This window comes from Budorcas taxicolor, chromosome 2, assembly GCF_023091745.1.
Source record: "Budorcas taxicolor isolate Tak-1 chromosome 2, Takin1.1, whole genome shotgun sequence".
In the NCBI taxonomy this organism is placed as follows: Eukaryota; Metazoa; Chordata; class Mammalia; order Artiodactyla; family Bovidae; genus Budorcas; species Budorcas taxicolor.
This window is the reverse complement of record NC_068911.1, coordinates 24,845,366-24,868,404: the sequence shown is the minus strand read 5'-3', so window position 1 is coordinate 24,868,404 and position 23,039 is coordinate 24,845,366. Positions and strand designations below refer to the sequence as shown.

The window sequence follows — 23,039 nt, the reverse complement described above, 5'->3', positions numbered from 1 at the left end:
ATCTAAATTTCTTTGTCTAGATGGAGACATTAAAATGCTAGAGAGTTAACTTTTATTTTACAATCAGCAGAATAACCCCTTATCTATAATGCAAACATAAGACAGTGAGAGCCACCCAGAGTCTTTCTGTGACTGACCATTGGTAACCCCTTTCAAACACCTTGGCACCAAAAATCTCTTGTTTGGCAGGGTGGGAGGGATTTGCCAAAGTACCAATGGGTCTTTTGGAAAGAAATCTCAAGATTCGAGGTTGCTAGGCTCTCTCTGAGAGATCCGGATGGCTCTTGTCAGAGGGAAGGGAAGCCTGGGCCAGAGGTCTCACCTCACTCACTCGGGAGAACTGTGCCGTGATAGGAAATGTTTATTAATAAAAACAAGAATAGCTGCCACGGAGGGGCTTCCTACCCACCGGCCAGTGCACTGAGCACTGTGTGTGCTTTGTCTCCACCAGCATTCCCAGAGAGGCCCCTCGTCCCCGTACTCTCGACCCTCGTCCAGTTGGAGCAGGGGCCTCCTATCTGATCCCTCTCCTTATTCTCTTTACTTCCCCTCAGTTATCAATTTTCTTTCGAAACATAATGTAGATCACATTGCTCTCTTATTGAAAGGTCCACGGCTTGCTGTCCCAGACAATCCCACTGCGCATCTGTCCTCTCAGGCCCCTCAGGCCAACTCCGGCCTCCGTAGCTCTTTTCCTCTCTGACACCGGCCCTCCATTCTCCACCCCCATTCACAGGGCACCAGCCACATTGCTTTCCTTTTCTCTCCTCAAACACACCCTGCTTCTGGGAATCCCTCATCCTGCTCTTCATTCAGCCTTTTCTGAAGGGTCCAGGTGCAAACACCAGCAACTCAGAAGGGTCTCTGCAGGCCACTCTGTCTCCCCAAGCCCCAACTTTGAGCACTCTTGGTCACATCACAACAGTTTGCTTCAAATTTTGTATTTTTACTTCCCACTGCATCTTCTTTATATTTGTAACTTTTTAATATAAGTGCCCTTGTTCACGGCTGTGGCTGTTTCCCCTCCTCCTAGAATGGTGTCTGGCCTAGATATGGAGCTCAAGGAATTTGAATTAATGAATGAATAAATAAGCTAATTTAATTCTCATGCAAACCCTACAAGTCTGTTTCAGTGGTTCTCAGCCATGACTGTGCATTTCAATCTCCCAGAGCGCTTAAAAGGAATACTGATGCTTGAACTCAAGCATACTGGATTCAATTCCATTGATCTGGGGTGGGGTGAGTCTGGGCATCTTTTCTTTTTAAACCCTCTTGGTCATTTTAATGTGTAACCATTTATGCTGAAATTCACACTTAAATTTGTAACCACCTTGGCAGAAGGAAGGCTGTCAGGGCAGGGCCTTTTAGTCAGAATTGCCATTTTCACTCAAGTTCATACCTGCAAGAAGCCTGGTTTCTCTCAGGCCTACTGGGGCTGAGCCAGGGCTGGGGCAACGAACTCTTCTGGCCCTTGAGGAGGGCACCTGTGGGCTGAAGAGCAGGTTCCTGACTTCTCTTTGTGACCAGAGCAGGACCCAAAAGTAGCTGAGTCTTCTAAAGAAATCCAGAGACAGAAATGGAGTCCCTTCCTGGACACACTGAGGCCACAGCAGCCGTAGCCACAGTGTTCTGAGTTCTGGGGTTCTGGAGGACCAGGGGTGGCCAGGGAGAAGAATAGGCCATTGTTGAGTAAGAGGGGGCCCTCCCCTGCCCATGCTGAGTTGGGGGAGGGGGGCTGAAGGTCACAAGAAGGGCCAGAAACAAAACACACTATGGGGTACTGGGTATCCCTGTCAAAGGTGCCTATAGATTAGAATTTGGATCCCAGCTTTGTTCCTAAGCATCTGTGTGATCTCAGGAGTGTCACTTAGACTTTCTGAGGCTCAGTTTCCTCACCAGAAAAACTGAAACCATTTACCTTAGATTAGGACTTGAACTCACATGACCAGCACTTGAACCCAGCCAAAGCCCACAGTAATGAAGCTCAGGTTCTTGATGTCTCATCACAGAAAGAATTCAGTGAGAGACAAAGTGATAGTGAAGAAGTGGCTTTATTCAGAGAGTAACATACTCCATAGACAAAGTGTGGGGGCATTGCAGACGGTGAAAACAGGGGCCCCAAAATGTGGTGTGGTTGGCTTTTATGGGCTGGGCAATTTCATAGGCTAATGAGTGGGAGGATTATTCTAACTACTTTGGGGAGGGAGTGGAGATTTCCAGAAGTTGGGGCACTGACCACTTTTTGGTTTTGATGGTGCCTTAGAACTGTCATGGCACCTCTGGGTGTGTCATTTAGCTTGCTAATTGAGGATCAAAGTCTAGTCGAAGTTGACTTGTCTGCCATCTTGGGCCCATTGGATTCTAATTGATTTATGTTATATCCATGGGCTATGTCCTTCTTTCAAAAGTTGTGCCCTGCCCCCTTCCTTCTTGTTTCAAAATGACATACAACACCTAGAAGGGTTGTAAGTGTTAGATGAGATGATACCTACAGGTAGTACCTGGAAGGCAGGAAACCCTGCCCTGGTAATCATGTACATGTGTATCAAGTCATCACATTGTATGTCTGAGTATATACAACTTCATTTGTCAGTCATACTGAAAGCTTCAGGCTAGCCATTTATAATCAGTCAACCTCCTGAGGTAAGAGACAGGTGGGGTCCAGCTGAGGAATTTACAACCAGCCCCCTGTTGACTGGTAAATAGCCAGTCTTAGTCTCTTGTAACAAGAGACTTCCCTGTAGCTCAATGGTAAAGAATCTGCCTGCAATGCAGGAGACCAGGGTTTCATCCCTGGGTCAGGAAGATCCTCTGGCGAAGGGAATGGCAATCCACTCCAGTACTCTTGCCGGGAGAATCCCATAGACAGAGGAGTCTGGTGGGCTACGGTCCGTGGGGTTGCAAAAAGTCAGATACAACTGAGCAACTAACACACAGGGAGCTAACATCCAACATGCCTTGTAGAGCTATATTAAAAAGCAGAGACATTATTTGCCAACAAAGTTCCATCTAGTCAAAGCTATGGGTTTTCCAGTGTATGGATATGAGAGTTAGACCATAAAGAAAGCTGAGCACCGAAGAACTGATACTTTTGAACTGTGGTGTTGGAGAAGACTCTTAAGAATCTCTTGGACTCATGGAGATCCAACCAATCCATCCTAAGGGAAATCAGTCCTGAATATTCATTGGAAGGGCTGATGCTGAAGCTGAAACTCCAATACTTTGGCCACCCATTGTGAAGAACTGACTCATTGGAAAAGACCCTGAAGCTGGGAAAGATTGAAGGCAGGAGAAGGGGACGACAGAGGATGAGATGGTTGGATGGCATCACGGACTCAATGGACATGAGTTTGAGCAAGCTCCAGGAGTTAATGGACAGGGAAGCCTGGAGTGCTACAGTCCATGGGGTCGCAAAGACTAAGCAACTGAACTGAACTGGAGTCTCTTGTAAACACCTCAAGGGAATAATCATGGCAAAGACAAAGAGAAGGAAAAAACCCTGTCTGAGTAAAAAATAAGGGAGACCAACATCTGTTGGATTATCAAAAAAGCAAGAGAGTTTCAGAAAAACATCTATTTCTGCTTTATTGACTACCGCAAAGCCTTTGACTGTGTGGATCACCACAGACTGTGGAAAATTCTTAAAGAGGTGGGAATACCAGACTACCTGATCTGCCTCTTGAGAAATCTGCATGCAGGTCAGGAAGCAACAGTTAGAACTGGACATGGAACAATGGACTGGTTCCAAATAGGGAAAGGAGTACGCCAAGGCTTATATTGTCACCCTGCTTATTTAACTTATATGCAGAGTACATCATGAGAAATGCTGGGCTGGAAGAAGCACAAGCTGGAATCAAGATTGCTGGGAGAAATATCAATAACCTCAGATATGCAGATGACACCACCCTTATGGTGGAAAGTGAAGAAGAACTAAACAGCCTCTTAAAGAAAGTGAAAGAGGAGAGTGAAAAAGTTGGCTTAAAGCTTAACATTCAGAAAACTAAGATCATGACATCTAATCCCATCACTTCATGGCAAATAGATGGGGAAACAGTGGAAAGTGACAGGTTTTATTTTCTTGGGCTCCAAAATCACTGCAGATGGTGATTGCAGCCATGAAATTAAAAGACGCTTACTCCTTATAAGAAAAGTTATGACCAGCCTAGACAGCATATTAAAAAGCAGAGACATTACTTTGTCAACAAAGGTCCATCTAGTCAAGGCTATGGTTTTTCCAGTAGTCATGTATGGATGTGAGAGTTGGATTATAAAGAAATCTGAGCGCCGAAGAATTGATGCTTTTGAACTGCAGCGTTGGAGAAGACTCTTGAGAGTCCCTTGGACTGCAAGATCCAACCAGTCAATCCAAAAAGAAATCAGTCCTGGGTGTTCATTGGAAGGACTGATGCTGAAGCTGAAACTCCAATATTTTGGCCACCTGATGCAAAAAATTGACTCATTTGAAAAGACCCTGATGCTGGGAAAGATTGAAGGCAGGAGGAGAAGGGGATGACAGAGGATGAGATGATTGGATGGCATCACCAACTCAATGGACATGAGTTGAGTAAACTCTGGAAGTTGGTGATGGACAGGGAGGCCTGGCATGCTACAGTCCATGGGGTCACAAAGAGTTGAACATGACTGAGCAACTGTACTGAACTGAACTGACACATGTACAGAAAGGCTCCTTGGAGTCAAAAGTTGGAGGGTAATTCCAGGCCATAGTGAGTCTTGCTCCACCCAGAAGACTTCACATTGAGATTCAAATGGTGTGCATGAGATTAGCCACACCTTAATGGCTAAAGTGTACTTGTGCTTCCCAGGGGAGGGTCCTGAGACAAATTAACCAGTGTGGAACAAAGCAAGGTGATTGACCTGAGGGAAGACAGACCTGGAGAAATGCCCCTTATAAAGTATTTAAACTTCGCAGAGGCTTGACTGTCTCTCTGAGCTCGCCCATGAGCCTTTCCGCAGGTACTTTTCCTTTCAATAAACTTTTAACTTTACTCTTTACCTCTGCCTGCCTCCTCACCTGAATTCATTCTTGACTAGGCAGACAAGACTAGGGAACTTAGCCCTAACTGCTGGCCCCTGTGGTCCAGCGGTTAGGACTCCAGTTTGGGAAACTAAGACCCTGCTTCCAGCTACCACTTGCTGCTGCTTGCTGCAAGCTGCCACTTCCTGCTGCATGCATCCAAAATCAATACTTCAGTGAAGTTGGAGAAAAAGAAAAATAAAAACATATTTTAACACCTATAGACTGTTAGAAAGTGATAAATCTTAGGGAGGAAGATCGAGCAGGGAACAGTGGGTAGGAAATGTCGGATGGGAAAGGATACCACTTTCAATGAGGTAGTGGGTTGAAGGCTCCATGAGCGGAGCCGTGTGGAAGGAGCTTCCTGGCAGAGGATCTGAAAGATGACCTGAAGCAGCACTGGCCAGAGCCAGCCTGAGAGCTTGTTAATATTTAGAAACTTTGCAACTCCGGTTGGTTGAAACTTGTGGGAATCGAAACTGGCCATGGTGGGAATTTTTAACCATAGGTACTGACAAACACTGTAAGTCACTTGTGCGGTTTTTGTTCTCAGAGAACCAGTTTACCAACAGCCCCACCCCAAGCCAGAACTTCAATCCCACAAGGAGACCACAGTGGCTGCTGCCCAATAAGCCTGGTGAGTACTGATTCCGAGACTGCCTTTGACTCTAAGTGACTCAGGCAACAGAGGAGGCTTAGTTATTCTTAGTAGCTTTATTTAGGTATAATTCACATACCAAAAAATTCACTCAAGTGTGCAATTATTCATATTACTGTTAATTTCTTTTGGTAAGTTTAGAGTCCATGGGGTCGCAAAGTCCATGGGGTCCCAAAGAGTTGCACACGACTGAGCGACAACTGAATTGAACTGAAGTTTATAGAGATGTGCAGTCATGGCCACATTCCAAGTTTAGAACATTTCCAACAAAGAGATCCCTTGTGTCCAGTTCCTCTAGGCAACTGCCAAACTTCTTCTTGTCTACTTCCTGTCTCTGGAGGGTTTTGCACAGAAAAGGGACATGACTTGATTTATATTATTGTCACTTTTGTCTCCTTTCTGCCAGAATATAACAAAGTTCCTGTTCTCTTGCTGGATTAGATGGTGACCTGAATTTTCAGGGAAAATATCCCCTAGGTCCAGGACCCTCCAGGCACTGGGGTTGGAATTGCTTCTCCGAGCTGTGAAAAAAGGTTGCCGGGCCACCCTCGCTGGCTCAAGTGTGCTGACCAGCTGACGCCATGTGTCCTCTGCTAGCTTCAGGCTCTGCCCTCTCTTGGCTCCATTTGGGGCCAAAGTTCCTCCAGAGGCTGAGTTAGCACATTGCCTTTACCAGCGTTCCTGGGAGCCTGAATGTTTACAGGCACAAAGGCCTGCATTCCGCTGAAGTAAAACCTGAAGTCTTCGCATTTTCTGGATTCAAGAACAAGGTACAGTGAAGAGAAATGCACGGCTGGAGGTGTCAGCTGCCCCAGGCCTTTACAGATTAAGCCTAAATGGGGCAGGGCCGGAAATGGGGCTTTGTACATTTAGGAAGGAAGCCTGAGATTCTAACTACCTGCTCTCAAGGGACCCCAGAAATCCAGGAGAGAAAGGCAGAGGAAAGGGCTTGGGGCAGAGTTCTGGAGAGATAAGGAGTAAGGGAGGGAGGTGAGGGAAAGGGAGTTCTGAAGCTGCAGCCACCATCCCCAGCCTGGCCACACAGGGGCTAAGGTCTAGCTTTCTGGGAGGTGAGACCTGGAAGTCACTTTTCCTCTCCATGCCTCACTTTCCTTATCTGTAAAATAGAGAACAAAACACATTACACAGTTATGAGAATTTAAGGAAGTAACATTTATAAAGCACTTTTCAAATGCTCAAGAAGATGACAGTTATTGCTTTTCTTGTTATCCTGGCACATTATTATTGTTGTCTTAGTCATTTTGGCTGCTATACAAAATACCGCATACTAGGTGGTTTAAATAACATTTGTATGTCATAGTTCTAAAGGCTGGAAAGTTCAAGATCAAGGCACCATGGGCAGATTGGTATCTGGTGAGGGCCTGTTTCCTGGTTCATAGTTCTAGCCTCAGCAAGCAGAAGGAAGGAGGGAGTTCTCTGGGATCTCTTTTATAAGGGCTCCACCCTCATGACCTAATCACCAATCAGCAGCCTCACCTCCTCACACCATTACATTTGAGGTTAGGATTAAATTACATATGGGGGGAGCACAAACATTTAGTCTATGGCAGTTATTATTACTGCATTCTATTATTATTAAGAGGAACTTGGCAGAAAGGAAATGACTCTGGGGATATAGTCCTGTGGCCACTGCTTCACTTAAACTTCAATGTGCTCAGCTGGCCTGGGGTTCATGTTGAAGCGCAGATTCTAATTCCACAGGTCTTGGGTGAGGTCTAAGGTTCTGCCTTTGTAACCTGTTCCCAAGTAACGCTGATGTCATTGGTCCATAGACCACACTCTGAATATCCAGATACTAAAACTATTCTGGTCCAATACAGTAGAGACTAGCCACGTGTAGCTTTTGGAGCATTTGAATGTGGCTGGTCTAAACCAAAGTGTGCCTGTAAATGGAAAATGCACATTGGATTTCAAAGACTTAAGAACAACAGAACATAAAATATCTCTAATAATGTCTTCTGATATTGATTACATGTTTGAAATTATGGGATACAGCTAGTGTCAACTGAAAAATTAGTCACAACTTGAAAGTAGAGAATTATTTTATTTGGTGGGAATGTTAAGGACTCCCAGCCCAGGAGGCAGCATCTCAGGAGCCCTGAGAAAATTGCTCTGAGGAGGCAGGAAAGGGAGTCAGGCTATATACAAGTTTGGAACAAAGTGGGCAGGCAGTCTAAACATCAAAGATTATTAAATATGGAAAACCAGATAATTCATTCCTTTCATATGCCCCTCTGGAGGAAATGGCAACCCACTCCAGTAATCTTGCCTGAAGAATTCCATGGACAGAGGAGCCTGGCAGGCTACAGTCCATGGGGTTGCAGAGTCAGACATGACTGACCAACTCTCACTCACTCATATGCCCCTCAGCTATCTGGGGCCAAACCCTGATTTTTGATTATTTGCATCCTTAATTCCTTGTTCACCGTAAGGAATGGCAGATGTAGTGGCCAGTTGCTTCTTGCATTTCCCACCCCTCTCCCAGCTCCTCAGCAATCACCATAGGGAGCTTAGAATCTGCTGGATGGCAGGCATTGCATTCCCTTTGGGGAGCCCTCATTCACATTTGGAGGCCCCAAATCACTGATGGTTGTGACATTTCTTGCCCACTGATATGGCAAGAAATATTCCATTCTGCAAGGGCTTCCCTTGTGGCTCAGCTGGTAAAGAATCCACCTGCAATGTGGGAGACCTGGGTTCAATCCCTGGGTTGGGAAGATCCCTTGGAGAAGGGAACGGCTACCCACTCCAGTATTCTGGCCTGGAGAATTCCATGAACTGTATAGTCCATGGGGTCACAAAGAGTCAGACACAACTGAGTGACTTTCACTTCACTTCATTCCATTCCATTTCACAATAGTTAAATAAAATGTATTCACCTGTTTCTTTTTCTTTTTTAATGAAACTGCCAGAGAATTGTGCATTACAGGAGGAGGTGTGGTTCATATCACATTTCTTTTGGAAGGTGCTGCCCTGGAGCTTTCTTCAGACTTGTCAGGCCAGTTCAGGATTTACAAAAGGCTTTTTGAGGGATTCAGTTTGAAGAACTGAGCCTTGGAAGGTGGGCTCTGAGTTCCTGCCCCCCACAGAGATCCAACAGGCCATGAAAGGTGGAAGAGATGAACCTCAGGCCCAGGGAGGAGAAATGATCAAAATCACACCATGGAACTCAGATTAGAGCCCAAGACTCTGCTCTACAAGCCAATATGTGCTGTGGTGACCCTAGGGCTGACCACAGGTTTCTCTCCAACCTCAGTGTCTCCCTAAAGCCCAAAATTCACGATGACATTCTCTCTCTTCTTTGATGACAGGCAGGAGGCAACATGAGGCTATGGCTAAGAGAACTGGTCCTCCAGGCACTGAGAAATGCCCGGGGTATCTGTGGGTCTCATGGGCAGCCACCACCTCTTCCTGTCCCTCAGAAGATTGTGGCCACCTGGGAAGCCATCAGCCTGGGCAGGCAGCCAGTGCCTGAGTATTTCAACTTTGCCCATGATGTGCTGGATGTGTGGAGTCAGCTGGAAAAGGTGAAGCTCACGGTGTCCTAGGGTCCAACTTGGGCATCAGATTCCACCTTCACAAAACCCCAGTGAGACTCGAGGCTACAAGACATGTGTACATTTTGGCTTGAGAGTTTTGCAAGTCTTAAAATTTTAACTGTGAGCATTTAAGCCTTAAAAAAGCTATTATGACCAAGGTTTTGAGCTTTAGACACCCCTACCTAATCCCTAGTATTCTCACATTCCTAAACCCAAATTACACAGGGAGAGAGTTACACCCCAATTAAATCAATGATTTGATTTCCTTCAAATCATTCTGAGCAAGTGAAGGAGAAAGTTTTGTATTACTACTAATCTGTTTTTAGTCTCTTCCTTACATTGGGTCCGTCCCTTTTAAATGAGGAGAGAGCTTGGCTCAGGCTCAAAGCTTTTCACAGATCACAGCAAATACATAGGATTGAATTCAGATGATCTTGATTTCCTTGTGTGTCTCAGTGCATTTGCTTCCTTCATCCTCCCTTCCTTGTGTGTCTGTTGTGCCTCTCTTTGTACTCTATGTCAAAGATACCTTTTGTTTATAGTAGGAGAATATAAACTTTATCTCAAAGAAATTTATTTATGTTAATTTTAAGAAGAGCTTGTTTAAAGAAAAAAAGATGAGATAAGTAATATTGTGAGTAGATGTAGTAATGGTCTACTGTTAGTGGATATGGTAAAATGTATGGGGGTGGTATGAGAATGACTGAGATGTAAAAGCAAGTTTTGCTGTCAGATAGATGTGCTTTATTTGCGTGAAGCATGACCTTGAGCAAATTGCTAGGCTCCTTGGATCTCAGTTGTCTCATCTATAAAGACAGAGTTATAACTGGAGCTGTGAGAATTAAATGAGAAGTAAGAGATGGGGTTAGGGTGCTCCTTTAATATCTACAAAGTGTTCAGATTTTGTTAAAAAATAAAACCACACTAAGCTCATCCAGTGCTTCCCTGAAATGATCTTCCTGTCAGGCTCTACAGTCCCTGGATTTCATAAGCCCACAGGCTATTGTATAGCTAAAGTGGCCCCAGCTCCTTGCCTGTAGAGTGGGGATGACGGCAGCTCCCTCCTGCCTTGGAGAAGGTAATGGCAACCCACTCCAGTATTCTTGCATGGAGAAGCCCATGGACAGAGGAGCCTGGTGGGCTACAGTCCACGGGGTCACAAAGAGTCAGATGGGACTGAAGAGACTTAGCATGCATGCGTGCAAGCTCACCCTTAGAAGACTTTTCCTAATGAAAAAATCAAACAAAGAGGGTTAAGTCAGCAAAAATGATGCAATAAGGACTTTCTGAAATTTTATTCTCCATAAAAGCAAAACAAAACTTAGTCATAATCAACTTTTGAGAACTCTAGAAACTAACTAAAGACTAGAGTAATCCAGGGAATGTATACTAAAGACACTCTGGTTAACATCTGGGTGTATCTCAATGGGAATGCCCCAGAGATATCACCTCATTATGCATACATTTAAAAGCTTACCATGAAATTAAAAGATGATAATCACGATGGTATGATCACTCACCTAGAGCCAGATATCCTGGAATGTGAAGTCAATTGGGCCTTAGAAAGCATCGCTACAAACAAGCTAGTGAAGGTGATGGCATTCCAGTTGAGCTATTTCAAATCCTGAAAGATGATGCTGTGAAAGTGCTGCATTCAATATGCCAGCAAATTTGGAAAACTCAGCAGTGGCCACAGCACTAGAAAAGGGCAGTTTTCATCCCAATCCCAAAGAAAGGCAATGCCAAAGAATGCTCAAACTACCACACAATTGCACTCACCTAACACACTAGTAAAGTAATGCTCAAAATTCTCCAAGCCAGGCTTCAGCAATAAGTGAACATGAACTTCCAGATGTTCAAGCTGGTTTTAGAAAAGACAGAGGAACCAGAGATCAAATTGCCAACATCCGCTGGATCATGGAAAAAGCAAGAGAGTTCCAGAAAAACATCTATTTCTGCTTTATTGACTATGCCAAAGTCTTTGACTGTGTGGATCACAATAAACTGTGGAAAATTCTGAAAGAGATGGGAATACCAGACCACCTGACCTGCTTCTTGAGAAATCTATATGCAGGTCAAGAGGCAACGGTTAGAAGTGGACATGGAACAACAGACTGGTTCCAAATAGGAAAAGAGTACGTCAAGGCTGTATACTGTCACCCTGTTTATTTAACTTACATGCAGAGTACATCATAAGAAACGCTGGGCTGGAAGAAGCACAAGCTGGAATCAAGATTGCTGGGAGAAATATCAATAACCTCAGATATGCAGATGACACCACCCTTTTGGCAGAAAGTGAAGAGGAACTCAAAAGCCTCTTGATGAAAGTGAAAGAGGAGAGTAAAAAAATTGACTTAAAGCTCAACACTCAGAAAATGAAGATCATGGCATCTGGTCCCATCACTTCATGGCAAATAGATGGGGAAACAGTGGAAACAGTGTCAGAATTTATTTTGGGGGCTCCCAAATCACTGCAGATGGTGACTGCAGCCATGAAATTAAAAGACGCTTACTCCTTGGAAGGAAAGTTATGAGCAACCTAGATAGCATATTCAAAAGCAGAGACTTTACTTTGCCAACAAAGGTCCGTCTAGTCAAGGGTATGGTTTTTCCAGTGGTCATGTATGGATGTGAGAGTTGGACTGTGAAGAAAGCTGAGCACTGAAGAATTGATGCTTTTGAACTGTGGTGTTGGAGAAGACTCTTGAGAGTCCCTTGAACTGCAAGGAGATCCAACCAGTCCATTCTAAAGGAGATCAGTCCTGGGTGTTCTTTGGAAGGAATGATGCTAAAGCTGAAACTTTAATACTTTGGCCCCCTCATGCGAAGAGTTGACTCATGGAAAAGGCTCTGATGCTGGGAGGAATTGGAGGCAGGAAGAGAAGGGGACAACAGAGGATGAGATGGTTGGATGGCATCACTGACTCGATGGACATGAGTTTGAGTAAACTCTGTGAGTTGGTGATGGATAGGGAGGCCTGGCATGCTGCAATTCATGGGGTCACAAAGAGTTGGACATGACTGAGCAACTGAACTGAACTGAACTGAAAAGCTTACCTGAAGTCTCTTTTATAAAGGAATAGTATGAATAAGTTGATCTGTATGTTTTAAAAACTGACATGTTATTAAGGCAGAAATTATAAAATTGCAAAAAAATGACAATATATACCAAATTGATCTACATACTCAATGTAAGCTTTATCAAAATTCCAGTAGACTTCTTTGCAAAAATATACAGTCTTGTCCAAACAGCCATGTGGAAATGCAAGGAACCCATAATAACCAAAACAATCTTGAAAAAGAAGCACAAACCTGGTGGACACACACTTTCTTATTTCAAAACCTACCTCAAAGTTACAGTAATCAAGACTGTGTGGGGAAAAAAAGAAGACAATCTGGTACTGGCATAAGGATAGGCATAGATGAATGGGATAAACCTAAGGATCAGAAATACACCCATAAATCTATGGTCAGTCAGTTTTCAACAAAGGTGCCAAGAAAATTAAATGGGGAAAGAATTGTCCTTACAATTAATGGTGCTGGCACAACTGGATATTCACATGCAAAAAAAGAAGGTGATCTCTACCTCACACCACATACAAGAATTAACTAAAAAATGGATCAAAGATCTAAATGAAGGAGAAAAAAACTAAAATTCTTAGAAGAAAATATAGGTGCATATCCTGGATTAGGTAATGGTTTCTAAAATATAAGCAATGAAAGAAAGTAGATAAACTGAATTTCATGAAAATTTCTAGCATTTGTAGGTCAAAATGAAAAGACACCCCACAAAATCACATATCTGAGATATATAATTTGTGTGTATGTGTGTGTGTGAGTTTATACATATACATATATATATGTATATATATAGCACATAGGAGTACATCAAGGCTGTATATTGTCAACCTGCTTATTTAACTTATATACAGAGTACATCATGACAAATACTGGGCTGGAAGAAGCACAAGCTTGAATCAAGATTGCCAGGAGAAATATCAGTAACCTCAGATATGCAGATGATACCACCCTTATGGTAGAAAGCAAAGGGAGGTCACAGAATAGTGTGAATCTTAGGCTATCTTTTGCATTAAAAAGATGGGATGGAAAAAAAGAATATATTTATGTTTGCCTAAAGATTCACTGGAAAGGTTTGTAAGAAATTAATAATATTGGTTGCTCATTGAGACAGGTAAAGTGGGGAGCAGGATAGGCACAGTGTGGAAGAAGCCTTCTTAACGTATGTCTTTTCATATCATTTTGATTTTTTAACCCTGTGAATTTAATAACTATTGTAAAAAAAATTTAAAAACAGAAGAGCAAGCAAACAAAAATCCTCACCCATTGTTTCCATCTATTTTTGCCTATACAACTCTCTAGGCTGGGCACCGGCCCCCAATCCCTGCCTTCTGGTGGGTTGATGGTACAGGAGCAGAGGTCAAGTGGAGCTTTGAAGAGCTGGGAGAGCAATCTAGGAAGGCGGCTAATGTGCTGGAGGGTGCCTGTGGCCTGCAGCCTGGAGACAGAATGATGCTGGTGCTCCCGCGGCTCCCGGAGTGGTGGCTGGTCAGTGTGGCTTGTATGCGGACAGGTCAGTGAGCAAGGCCGAGACTCCCAGTTGGGGCTGATACAACCTGCCTGAGTTTGGGCAGCCTCCACAATGTCTGGGAGATGGAGCAAGTCGAACCTCATGTGGAGTTTTGTTTACTTCCCCTTTACCCAGCAATCACAACATGATTGTGTACAGGGGCCAGATAGCACCGTAATTGATCAAAGCAGGTCACTATGTGTTTTGCTGAATGTTTTCACTTTTGTCTCAGGTTCAAAGGATTTGTTAACAAAATAAGCCAGTCATTATATGCAAATAAAGAATACAGATAAGTATTAGAGAATTATCTAGCTTACTTTCAACATACCAACATTAAAAGAAAAGAGAAATAGAGCAGAGAATATATCACCAAATTGGGTTTTGACCAACATTCAGACTTAAACAGTCCTGGGAAGCCCCATGTCACAGCACATTTGGAGTCCCAACTGGGAAAGGATCCCAGGCAGTGCGACGACTCCATGGGTGAGACTTCAAAGATTGCAATTCAGTGTTCTGCTTATAATCCCAGGACTACGAAAACTGATACCATCATCAATCTGTGACCAAATTGCAAGCCTGGTTTCATGTTAATGCTGTTTGTTTTGTCTTGTAAAACTTAGAATGTTGCTAAGTCTGAGGTTTGGTTGGCCAGACCCCCTCTGGGGGCTCAACAATCTCAAGATTTCTCCGCCATCTTATCTTTGGTGCTGTAAGTCTTGCATTCACAGCAGGCAGTCACTCCCAGTCAGGGCAGTGTCCCAGAAGGTTAGAAGCAAGGTCAGAGGACTGCTGTGTTTTGTCTCTGAAGCCTAAACAAGACTATTCATTTAATTTCCCTAATAGTGTGAGGCAGCAGGGAGTGCTGAGGACTGTGATGAACAGGAGCTCACATTCCTCACCCATCAGGGATGACTACTCTCTTGAACATATTGATCTTCAGATGTGTCTTTCCACAAAGGAGGAGAGGCCAAAGGATATAGCCCTCAGAGCCCCCAAAGCCTCTGCTGGCTCTGTGTTATGCATATGTTGAAAGGGCTGGAGCTTTTAGGCTGATTTTTCAAAAGTAAGACATCTACTTTTGGTGGAGTGCTAGTTTCTCCATCCCCTAGGAACTTTCTACTACTTAGAATGTCATTCACTCCCTTCCAGTCATATCTGTAGAACAATCTACCTGAAATTTGTTGTCACAAATGTTTGTAAATCAGTACAAACTCATGTCAGAAAATTAACTTTCCTGTGTGATCAAGTTTAATCCAACCATTTTGTGAATAGGTTGTACTCCCCAAATTTTTATTTTTACATATTTTTAGACAATAAATAAAAGTGAGCATCATTACAGAGTATCCAGCTCTGAAGAAAAGAAACAGGCACACAGGTTTGGGGACTTCTCCATATTCTGCCATGAATATAAAATCCATTGAAATGAGGACTGAGCTAAGGGAGCTCCTAAAGACCTGCTGTACTCCAAGCACTGTGTTAGGTGCCTTGCATGATTGAAACTTCTCTTTGCAGTATTATTATCATTTTTTTCTGGAATGATAACTGGAAAATGACTCCAGTGTCCCCAGTTATACACGTACCCTATTTCTCTGTTGTCCAAGTAGCTCAAGACCATGTTCTCCATTGCTACATCAAGTCTAGCATCTTGTTCATCTCCAAGGCTACACAACCTGAATGACCTCACATTCTCACACCCCCACTTTCTCCTGATAAGCACTTGTCACTTTTCTTCCAGGCTATGGTGTTCACCTCGTTTCTCTTGCTGACAGCTCCGGCTGTCCACCATCTGTCTGGGCCGCCAAAGCTCTGAATAGAACAGACTTGTATTAGAAACAGCTAAAACAGAGAGGTGGAGTGAAGAGCCAAACTGCTCAGCTCCCAAAGTGTTCATGCTGGGCTTTAAGTCCCATGAAGTTTGGGAGATAGAGAGAAAGGAAATGAAGGTTTTGCTTGGACTCCACCCTATTTGGGATTGGCCTTTCCTCTGTCTTCTGTCCTCTTTCACTGGGTGGCCAATTATTTTGGATCTCTTTCTTCTCATCTGTGAAATGAGAATGTTGGACTCAGTGGAGTGTGGAGTGTTTACAGCCTGCATTCTGAGATGTTCAAGTGGTTTTTCAAGTGTCTGATTAAAATTTGCCCCTGCTTTCTGCTTTCTTATCACTTCCTCTTGAGAGTAAATAAACTCGACTACTATAGAGTGGTTTTTTTTTTTCTCCCCCTCAGGGTTTGAACCTGCGTCTCTTACATCTATCCTGCATTGGCAAGTGGGTTCTTTATCACTAGCGCCACCTGGGAAGCCCAGCACATCCATAGTACTCCAAAAAGAAGCCATGTACTTGTTAGTCTCAGCTCAAGTATAGCATGCCTTGGCTTCCCTGTCCATCACCAACTTCTGAAGCTTGCTCAAACTCATGTCCATCTAGTTGGTGATACCACGCAACCATTTCATCCTCTGTCATCCCCTTCTCCTCCTGCCTTCAATCTTTCCCAGCATCAGGGTCTTTTCCAGTGAGTCAGTTCTTCACATCAGGTGGCCAAAATATTGGAGGTTCAGCTTCAGCATCAGTCCTTCTCAGTTAGTTCCAATTCCCTCCAACCCCAGTTCCCATAATCTCCATATGGACTCTACGGATTTGTCTGTTCCAGACACGTCACAGAAATGGAATCATGAAATATGCGACCTTTTGTACCTGGCTTCTTTCATTTAGCATAAGATCTTCAAGGTTTTTTGCATAGTATATCACATATCAGTATTTCACTCCTCTTTGTGGCTAATAGTTCAATGTATGAATATACCATATTTTATTTTATTTTATTTGTAATAATTTTTTTCCCTTTATTTTAATTTACAATACTGTATTGGTTTTGCCATACATTGACATGAATCAACCACGGGTGCACATGCGTTCCCAAACATGAACCCCCCACCCACCTCCCTCCCCATAACGTCTCTCTGGGTCATCACCGTGCACCAGCCCCAAGCATGCTGTATCCTGCGTCGGACATAGACTGGCGATTCGATTCTTACATGATAGTATACATGTTACAATGCCATTCTCCCAAATCATCCCACCCTTTCCCTCTCCCTCTGAGTCCAAAAGTCCATTATACACATCTGTGTCTTTTTTGCTGTCTTGCATACAGGGTCATCATTGCCATCTTTCTAAATTCCATATATATGTGTTAGTATACTGTATTGGTGTTTTTCTTTCTGGCTTACTTCACTCTGTATAATCGGCTCCAGTTTCATCCACCTCATTAGAACTGATTCAAATGTATTCTTTTTAACAGCTGAGTAATACTCCATTGTGTATATGTACCACAGCTTTCTTATCCATTCATCTGCTGATGGACATCTAGGTTGTTTCCATGTCCTGGCTATTATAAACAGTGCCGCGATGAACATTGGGGTACACGTGTCTCATTCAATTCTGGTTTCCTCAGTGTGTATGCCCAGCAGTGGGATTGCTGGGTCATAAGGCAGTTCTATTTGCAATTTTTTAAGGAATCTCCACACTGTTCTCCAAAGTGGCTGTACTAGTTTGCATTCCCACCAACAGTGTAGGAGGGTTCCCTTTTCTCCACACCCTCTCCAGCATTTATTGCTTGCAGATTTTTGGATCACAGACATTCTGACTGGTGTGAAGTGGTACCTCATTGTGGTTTTGATTTGCATTTCTCTAATAATGAGTGATGTTGAGCATCTTTTCATGTGTCTGTTAGCCATCCGTATGTCTTCTTTGGAGAAATGTCTATTTAGTTCTTTGGCCCATTGTTTGATTGGGTCGTTTATTTTTCTGGAATTGAGCTGCATAAGTTGCTTGTATATTTTTGAGATTAGTTGTTTGTCAGTTGCTTCATTTGCTATTATTTTCTCCCATTCAGAAGGCTGTCTTTTCACTTTGCTTATGTTTTCCTTTGTTGTGCAGAAGCTTTTAATTTTAATTAGATTCCATTTGTTTATTTTTGCTTTTATTTCCAGTATTCTGGGAGGTGGATCATAGAGGATCCTGCTGTGATTTATGTCGGAGAGTGTTTTGCCTATATTCTCCTCTAGGAGTTTTATAGTTTCTGGTCTTACATTTAGATCTTTAATCCATTTTGAGTTTATTTTTGTGTGTGGTGTTAGAAAGTGATCTAGTTTCATTCTTTTACAAGTGGTTGACAAGTTTTCCCAGCACCACTTGTTAAAGAGATTGTCTTTACTCCATTGTATATTCTTGCCTCCTTTGTCAAAGATAAGCTGTCCATATATGTGTGGATTTATCTCTGGGCTTTCTATTTTGTTCCATTGATCTATATTTCTGTCTTTGTGCCAGTACCATACTGTCTTGATGACTGTGGCTTTGTAGTAGAGCCTGAAGTCAGGCAAGTTGATTCCTCCAGTTCCATTCTTCTTTCTCAAGATTGCTTTGGCTATTCTAGGTTTTTTGTATTTCCATACAAATCTTGAAATTATTTGTTCTAGTTCTGTGAAAAATATGGCCGATAGCTTAATAGGGATTGCGTTGAATTTGTAAATTGCTTTGGGCAGTATCCTCATTTTCACTATATTGATTCTTCCAATCCATGAACATGGTATATTTCTCCGTCTATTAGTGTCCTCTTTGATTTCTTTCATCAGTGTTTTATAGTTTTCTATGTATAGGTCTTTAGTTTCTTTAGGTAGATATATTCCTAAGTATTTTATTCTTTTCGTTGCAATGGTGAATGGAATTGTTTCCTTAATTTCTTTTTCTACTTTCTCATTATTAGTGTATAGGAATGCAAGGGATTTCTGTGTGTTAATTTTATATCCTGCAACTTTACTATATTCATTGATGAGCTCTAGTAATTTTCTTGTGGAGTCTTTAGGGTTTTCTATGTACAGTATCATGTCATCTGCAAACAGTGAAACTTTTACTTCTTCTTTTCCAATTTGGATTCCTTTTATTTCTTTTTCTGCTCTGATTGCTGTGGCCAAAACTTCCAGAACTATGTTGAATAGTAAAGGTGAAAGTGGGCACCCTTGTCTTGTTCCTGACTTTAGGGGAAATGCTTTCAATTTTTCACCATTGAGGATAATGTTTGCTGTGGGTTTGTCATATATAGCTTTTATTATGTTGAGGTATGTTCCTTCTATTCCTGCTTTCTGGAGAGTTTTCATCGTAAATGGATGTTGAATTTTGTCAAAGGCCTTCTCTGCATCTATTGAGATAATCATATGGTTTTTATTTTTCAATTTGTTAATGTGGTGAATTACATTGATTGATTTGCGGATATTGAAGAATCCTTGCATCCCTGGGATAAAGCCCACTTGGTCATGGTGTATGATCTTTTTAATGTGTTGGTGGATTCTGATTGCTAGAATTTTGTTGAGGATTTTTGCATCTATGTGCATCAGTGATATTGGCCTGTAGTTTTCTTTTTTTGTAGTATCTTTGTCAGGTTTTGGTATTAGGGTGATGGTGGCCTCATAGAATGAGTTTGGAAGTTTACCTTCCTCTGCGATTTTCTGGAAGAGTTTGAGTAGGATAGGTGTTAGCTCTTCTCGAAATTTTTGGTAGAATTCAGCTGTGAAGTCGTCTGGACCTGGGCTTTTGTTTGCTGGAAGATTTCTGATGACAGTTTCAATTTCCGTGCTTGTGATGGGTCTGTTAAGATTTTCTATTTCTTCCTGGTTCAGTTTTGGAAAATTGTACTTTTCTAAGAATTTGTCCATTTCTTCCACGTTGTCCATTTTATTGGCATATAACTGCTGATAGTAGTCTCTTATGATCTGTTGTATTTCTGTTTTGTCTGTTGTGTTCTCTCCATTTTCATTTCTAATTTTATTGATTTGATTTTTCTCTCTTTGCTTCTTGATGAGTCTGGCTAATGGTTTGTCAATTTTATTTATCTTTTCAAAGAACCAGCTTTTGGCTTTGTTGATTTTTGCTATGGTCTCTTTTGTTTCTTTTGCATTTATTTCTGCCCTAATTTTTAAGATTTCTTTCCTTCTACTAACTCTGGGGTTCTCCAATTCTTCCTTTTCTAGTTGCTTTAGTTGTAGAGTTAGGTTATTTATTTGACTTTTTTCTTGTTTCTTGAGGTATGCCTGTATTGCTATGAACTTTCCTCTTAGCACTGCTTTTATAGTGTCCCACAGGTTTTGGGTTGTTGTGTTTTCATTTTCATTAGTGTCTATGCATATTTTGATTTCCTTTTTGATTTCTTCTGTGATTTGTTGGTTATTCAGAAGCGTGTTTTTCAGCCTCCATATGTTGGAATTTTTAGTAGTTTTTCTCCTGTAATTGAGATCTAATCTTAATGCATTATGGTCAGAAAAGATGCTTGGAATGATTTCGATTTTTTTGAATTTATCAAGTTTAGATTTATGGCCCAGGATGTGATCTATCCTGGAGAATGTTCCATGAGCACTTGAGAAAAAGGTGAAATTCATTGTTTTGGGGTGAAATGTCCTATAGATATCAATTAGGTCTAACTGGTCTAATGTATCATTTAAAGTTTGCGTTTCTTTGTTGATTTTCTGTTTAGTTGATCTGTCCATAGGTGTGAGTGGGGTATTAAAGTCTCCCACTATTATTGTGTTATTGTTGATTTCCCCTTTCATACTTGTTAGCATTTGTCTTACATATTGCGGTGCTCCTATATTGGGTGCATATATATTTATAACTGTTATATCTTCTTCTTGGATTGATCCTTTGATCATTATGTAGTGGCCTTCTTTGTCTCTTTTCACAGCCTTTGTTTTAAAGTCTATTTTATCGGAAATGAGTATTGCCACTCCTGCTTTCTTTTGGTCTCTATTTGCATGGTATATCTTTTTCCAGCCCTTCACTTTCAGTCTGTATGTGTCCCTTGTTTTGAGGTGGGTCTCTTGTAAGCAGCATATAGAGGGGTCTTGTTTTTGTATCCATTTGGCCAGTCTTTGCCTTTTGGTTGGGGCATTCAACCCATTTACGTTTAAGGTAATTATTAATAAGTATGATCCTTTTACCATTCACTTTATTGTTTTGGGTTCGGGTTTATACACCTTTTTGGTGTTTCCTGTCTAGAGAATATCCTTTAGAATTTGTTGGAGAGCTGGTTTGGTGGTGCTGAATTCTCTCAGCTTTTGCTTGTCTGTAAAGCTTTTGATTTCTCCTTCGTATTTGAATGAGATCCTTGCTGGGTACAGTAATCTGCACTGTAGGTTATTTTCTTTCATCACTTTAAGTATGTCTTGCCATTCCCTCCTGGCCTGAAGAATTTCTATTGAAAGATCAGCTGTTATCCTTATGGGAATCCCCTTGTGTGTTATTTGTTGTTTTTCCCTTGCTGCTTTTAATATTTGTTCTTTGTGTTTGATCTTTGTTAATTTGATTAATATGTGTCTTGGGGTGTTTTGCCTTGGGTTTATCCTATTTGGAACTCTCCATGTTTCTTGGACTTGGGTGATTATTTCCTTCCCCATTTTAGGGAAGTTTTCAACTATTATCTCCTCAAGGATTTTCTCATGGTCTTTCTTTTTGTCTTCTTGTTCTGGGACTCCTATAATTCGAATGTTGGAGCGTTTCATATCGTCCTGGAGGTTTCTGAGATTGTCCTCATTTCTTTTAATTCGTTTTTCTTGTTTCCTCTCTGATTCATTTATTTCTACCATTCTATCTTCTATTTCACTAATCCTATCTTCTGCCTCCGTTATTCTGCTATTTGTTGCTTCCAGAGTGTTTCTGATCTCATTTATTGCGTTATTCATTATATATTGACTCTTTTTTATTTCTTCTAGGTCCTTGTTAAACCTTTCTTGCATCTTCTCAATCCTTGTCTCTAGGCTATTTATCTGTGATTCCATTTTGATTTCAAGATTTTGGATCATTTTCACTATCAATATTCGGAATTCTTTCTCAGGTAGATTCCCTACCTCTTCCTCTTTTCTTTGGTTTGGTGGGCAACCCTCCTGTTCCTTTACCTGCTGAGTATTCCTCTGTCTCTTCATCTTGATTATATCGCTGCATTTGGGGTGGCCTTTTTATATTCTGGTAATTTGTGGAGTTCTCTTTATTATGGAGCTTCCTCACTGTGGGTGGGGTTGTATCAGTGGCTTGTCTAGGTTTCCCAGTTAGGGAGGCTTGTGTTGGAGTCCTGGTGGGTGGAGCTGGGTTTCTTCTCTCTGGAGTGCAGTGGAGTGATCAGTAATGGGTTATGAGACGTCAAAGGTTTTGGAGTAACTTTGAGCTGCCTGTATATTGAAGCTCAGGAGTGTGTTCCTGTGTTGCTGGAGAATTTGTGTGGTATGTCTTGTTCTGGAACTTGTTGGTCCTTGGGTGGAGCTTGGTTTCACTGTAGGTATGGAGGCATTTGATGAGCTCCTATTGCTTAATGTTCCCTGAATTCAGGAGTTCTCTGATGTTTTCAGGCTTTGGACTTAAGCCTCCTGCTTCTGGTTTTCAGTTTTATTTTTACAGTAGCCTCTAGACTTCTCCATCTATATAGCACCGATGATAAAACATCTAGGTTAAAGATGAAAAGTTTCTCCACATTGATGGACACCCAGAGAAGTTCACTCTCCCTTCTCGTGGCGTACAAACCGCTCCGGCTCTATGATGCTCAGCCGGGAACCCTCTGAGGCCGGCCCTAGGCTGCGTGCACTTCCCCGCTCTAAGCCGCTCAGGTTCGGTGCTCAGGTAGCCCTCAGAGGCACAGATTCAGTTGGGACTGCGTTTTGTGCCCTTCCTGGGACTGAGTAGCTCAGGAGTTTGGCGAGCACGATAGCTGCGACTTGTCGCCTTTTCTGCCTCTGCTGCTCAGTTTTCTGGGTGGACCGCTGGTGCCCCTTGTGAGGCAGATGATGACTGTCCAGCACCCCCAGAAGTCTTAGCAAAGAAGCCTGCTTGCAGTTTGGTAAGTGAAGTCTATAGAGTGGTTTTATTTGAAGTAATATGGGGCCATGGAGCCCCCACTGCTATACCCTTGCCCCCACCCCAAGTGATCCACACCCAATGCTAAGATTCAGTATAGCCTTTTGTTTGAAAAGCCTGAAAAAGCATCGAACTAGGTAATCTCTGTGTGTGTGCTTGCTAAGTCACTTCAGTCATGTCTGACTCTTTGAGACCCTATAGACTGTAGCCTGCCAGGCTCTTCTTTCCATGGGATTTTCCAGGCAAGTATAATGGAGTGGGTTGCCATTTCTTTCTCCAGGTAATTTCTAGGACAATGTAATATAGTGTTAAA

General features: G+C 42.3%; 1 protein-coding gene across 4 annotated transcripts in view; it reads left to right on the top strand.

Moving 5' to 3' along the window:
- The first annotated feature begins 6,330 nt into the window (after nucleotides 1-6,330).
- Nucleotides 6,331-23,039, top strand: part of ACSM5 (acyl-CoA synthetase medium chain family member 5) — a 37,747-nt gene continuing 21,038 nt past the window's right edge. For 3 of the 4 annotated variants that reach the window (XM_052656749.1, XM_052656744.1, XM_052656735.1), the window contains exons 1-3: nucleotides 6,357-6,463; nucleotides 9,026-9,241; nucleotides 13,634-13,844. In XM_052656749.1, coding sequence (XP_052512709.1) covers nucleotides 9,038-9,241; nucleotides 13,634-13,844 — 415 coding nt within the window. In that variant the 5' untranslated portion in view covers nucleotides 6,357-6,463; nucleotides 9,026-9,037. Of the gene's footprint in view, nucleotides 6,464-9,025; nucleotides 9,242-13,633; nucleotides 13,845-23,039 lie in introns of all 4 variants that reach the window. The other variant, XM_052656754.1, reaches the window with a different exon arrangement.